The sequence below is a fragment of the Chinchilla lanigera genome, unplaced genomic scaffold (genome assembly GCF_000276665.1).
Source record: "Chinchilla lanigera isolate Chin_1 unplaced genomic scaffold, ChiLan1.0 scaffold00136, whole genome shotgun sequence".
In the NCBI taxonomy this organism is placed as follows: domain Eukaryota; kingdom Metazoa; phylum Chordata; class Mammalia; order Rodentia; family Chinchillidae; genus Chinchilla; species Chinchilla lanigera.
In genome coordinates this window covers 2311974-2315879 of record NW_004955537.1, presented here as the reverse complement: position 1 = coordinate 2315879, position 3906 = coordinate 2311974, and the positions used below count along the sequence as shown (strand labels likewise).

The window sequence follows — 3906 nt, the reverse complement described above, 5'->3', positions numbered from 1 at the left end:
TTTTTTGAGACAGGGTCTCACTATGCAGTTCTGGCTAGCCTTGAACTCACTAAGTATCCCAGGCTGGCCTCAAACTCACAGCGATTCTCCTGCTTCAGCCTCCTGAGTGCTAGGATTACAGACATGTGCCACCATGCATGGCTGAGACCCTACATTCTTAGACTCTGTGCCCTTGCCCAGCACACATTCCTAAGATACTCTGCAAGTAACCACTACAGTCCCAAGCCAGCCTGCCCCTAGGAGGCCCATTCGCAAGTCTGCACCCTGATAGCAATGATTAGGTGGCCCCATAGAAGCAGAAGAGAGCCTGACCTCAGACGTTGGCTGTCCCCACACTGCCTTAGAATTTCTCTTATTTGGACCCAGTCCTAATAGAGACTAAGCTAAATAAAAATACTGATCCTTCCACCATGGAATGAAAACCATACTGTAGATGATTTGTTTGAGCTAAAAAGATAAGAGATTTTCTGCTGTGGGTATGCCCCCTGCCACTTTCTTAGATTCCAATAATCTACACTCAGAGAATCATAGAAATTTCAACCTAGGCAGGAGCTTGAGCATCATCAAGTCAAGTCATTTCATCATACAGACAAGAAACAGATCCAGAAATAAATCACTTGCGGATAGCTACAGAGACTCAAATAGATTGTTATGCATTGTAAAAGATCTATCTTTAAAGAAACTGATTTCCCAAAGGCACTGAAATAGGATTCAAATTATGGAACGATAAATTGTTTACAACTTTTTGGGGGAAGATGTATGTATTTCACACTTTTCCAAACAGTGCTAATTCAAATGTTCTGCCAAGTCATGTATTCTGACTTAAGAATCAGAAAATATAAACAGTGGACAGAATCTCTTGACTTTCTCAAAAAACCATTTGATGTGCCCATCACAAAAGGAACAGTAGAGATCATAATGTAAGCACCTTGTTTTACAAAAGGAGAAACTGAGGCCCAAGGATGTCACCCAGTCGAGGTCGTACACCAGGCTGGTGAGACACGGAGGCCAGACCCTTGGCCCCAGACCCGAGAGCCCCTGCGTCCCCCACCCCCCTTGATCCCCGGCCGTGGCACCCAGCTCTCTAGACTGCCCCGCCACTTCCCTCAGGCCACAGGCTCCAGCTCTTGGCTAGGAGCGTGCTGGGCCTAGACGTACCTGCTGAAGCTGCAAAAGATGGAGAAGAGCCCCAGGACTATGTTAGCCAGGGACAGGGCAGTGGCAACATCCTTCCAGGAAAATTCATTTATCTTGAGGTGCTTCTGGTCATATCTCAGGGAGAGACTATTGCACTGACCTGGGGCCCAGGAGAGAGGGACAAGAGGTTTCCAAGGTCGGGAAGTCCCAGAGTCCCCTAGGTACAGGCTGTGTCCCCAGAGAGCCCTCTCTACAGCTCCTGGCCTTTCTGGTCTGAGCAAGAGTTGACACAAATCCTGCTGGACTTGGGCTCAGGCTTGGACTTTCTCAGGGCACTATGGTGGGGCTCACTCTCCCATAGGCAGCCTCATTCACGAAAGGGAATCAACAGCGGTGTGGCCAACGGTGTGCGAACTAACCTGACCATTTATGCCAGGGGCCCCCAAAACCCACAACAGAAAACAGGACATGCCCTGGCATGCTGGGGGAAGGGGGCAAAGCATTGGCTGCATAATCCCTCCCTATGGACCCACTATTGTCACCTCTCCTGGGACTCAGGGCTGTCCTTAGCACACCAGAGAACCTCTGTCACCGAGCCAGGCACCGCCTCACTCGGCACTGCCTGCTGGCAGAACAGCATCCCAGGCTCTCTGCCTGTCAGAGCCTGAAAGCAGGTGCCCGGAGTCACTCTTCCAGTGACCACATATTGCTGATTTATTTTTAATTAAGGTTCAATCATCTGTTACATCTCCTCCACTCACAAAGTGCTATCAGGCCTAGGATTCCCATCGGCCTAGTGAGCTCTGCCAGGTAAGGGTTGTTATCCCTCCTTCCAAGTAGAGCAAAGCACACTCAGAGAAGGGAAGACCCACCTAAAGACCGACCTAGCTCAAGGTCACATGGGATGCGGCAGGACAAGCCTGACAGCTTTGCCTTTGGTGCTTTTTTCTCTGTGACTGCTCCACCAGTCAACAGGCAGAACCCTGGGTCTCTGCCTTCAAGGAACTCACAGCCTACCCAGGAAAATGAGACTCGCACACGCACGCCGAGACGCAGAGACTGTTCACGGTAGCACCTCATCTTACAGATGGGGAATGGAGGTTTCAGCACGGTTCAGGGACTTGTGCCCGTACAGCAGAGCCAGGACTTCCATACGGTCCCGTTTCCCAGCTGAAGGCAGCTGGCAGGCACAATGCACAGTCCCAGGCATCAAAGTGTGTGGACTCAAAAGCAAGGGCTGTGGAAATCCACGGAAATAGGAACATCCACCCATGCGCTCGGCAAGCATCTGCTCAGGAGCAAGACCTGGAGCTCACTGCTTGGGACTCAGAGTCAGACCCGGAGTCCTCTCTCGAGAACAGTCGAGCAGAGGCACCCATCCCTGTGCAGAAGAGGAGACAGGAAGGGGACAGCCACGGTGGCGGTGGGTCTCAGGAGCGGTCAGAGCCGAGGTGTGGCCTGCCTGGCTTGCAGCAGCTGCTCCAGTCACACGCCAGCTTCTTCAAGGCCCTCAGGATGGGGTGCAGCTCCCGCGTGCGGCCACCAGCCCTGTTCGGCCCCCCAGCCCTCTCTGGCACCCCACCCTGGGAAGTTTCCTGGCCCCCTGTGGAGCCAGCAGGCACTCCTCCCTATCGGCCGCATCTCCTGTGCTCACCTGTGACATCTGGCACTGTGTAGTGGCACTGCCTACCTTGTCTTCCTCCCTTGCTCCGGTGGGTGCATGAGTGCAGCCCCGGGTCGCCTGTGCCCAGCATGAGGCCTGCAATAGAAGGTGTCCGCGTTTGTCACACTCAGGCCCTCATGGATGCTAGGCAGGCACCGCACCACTGAGCTACATCCCCAGTCCTGCACTCAGCCTTGTCTACCCAGCTTCTAACCCTCTCGGTGTGACCTCCTCAGGTGAACTCTCAGTAACCCAGCCCTTCCAACACACCCCGCACGTTCTTCTCAGCTTCCTTGTATTCTTTCTTTTTTTCTTTTGAGACCACGTCTCACTATGTAGCCCAGGCTGGCCTTGAATTGCAGTCTTCCTGCCTCAGCCTCTCAAGTGCTGGGATTACAGGCTTTTGTCACCAGGCACAGCATCTTTCTACTTTAATTTTTCCTGATGCCTGTTCTGTGACAGGCCCTGTGTGTCTGGGGGACAGAGAGAAGAACAAGGCGCAAGTGGCACTCTCAAGAAGCTGGAGTCTGACAGCGGGCCGGGGTGTGAGGAGACAGTGTTCTGTTGGAGAAGCGCTTGTCCCAGCCACCAGGACAGCACTGGGCCCACGCGGGCGGGCGGGCGGGCGCGGCCGCCCGGAGCTAAGCTCTCTCCCCGGGCCCGCACCCTCCCTGGAGCTCAGAAACCCTGCGGGGCTCACCTTGGGACGGGGCATTCCCGGGCAGGACGGTGCACTCCTCCCCAGCCGCCTGTGGTAGGGGAACCAGCCCAGATGAGGGCGCGCAGTCGCTCGGGGAGCCCGGCTCACCACCCACTCTTAGCTCACAATCCCGGGAGAGGGGAGGGGCCGCGGGGCTGCGGCCGGGGCCACCTGGGGGTGGAGGTGGGGGTGGGGGGCCTTCAAGGGACGCCCTAGGGCTCAGGCCACGGAGGGGACCCAGGGAGGGCACTGTGATCTTCACGGTGGCGAGGCTAGCGGGACGCACGGGTGACAAGTCAGAGCCCGCGGGCGTGGCTGGCGTGGGAGGTGGGCAGTCAAGCGAGCCTGGGGTCCACGAGGTAAGGCGCCCCTGGAAGGGCAGGCTTCTGGTGTATTTGCTGGGCCG

General features: G+C 55.5%; 1 protein-coding gene across 3 annotated transcripts in view; it reads right to left on the bottom strand.

Moving 5' to 3' along the window:
- LOC102015763 overlaps positions 1-3604 on the bottom strand; it is a 15470-nt gene extending 11866 nt beyond the window's left edge. The window contains exons 1-3 of one of the 3 annotated variants that reach the window (XM_005410620.1): positions 3501-3604; positions 2792-2896; positions 1159-1297 (exon numbers count right to left, since the gene is read on the bottom strand). In XM_005410620.1, the coding sequence (XP_005410677.1) occupies positions 1159-1297; positions 2792-2891 (239 nt within the window). In that variant the 5' untranslated portion in view covers positions 2892-2896; positions 3501-3604. The remainder of the gene's footprint in view (positions 1-1158; positions 1298-2791; positions 2897-3500) is intronic. The other 2 variants (XM_005410621.1, XM_005410619.1) reach the window with 2 other exon arrangements.
- Between the last annotated feature and the right edge of the window lie 302 nt (positions 3605-3906).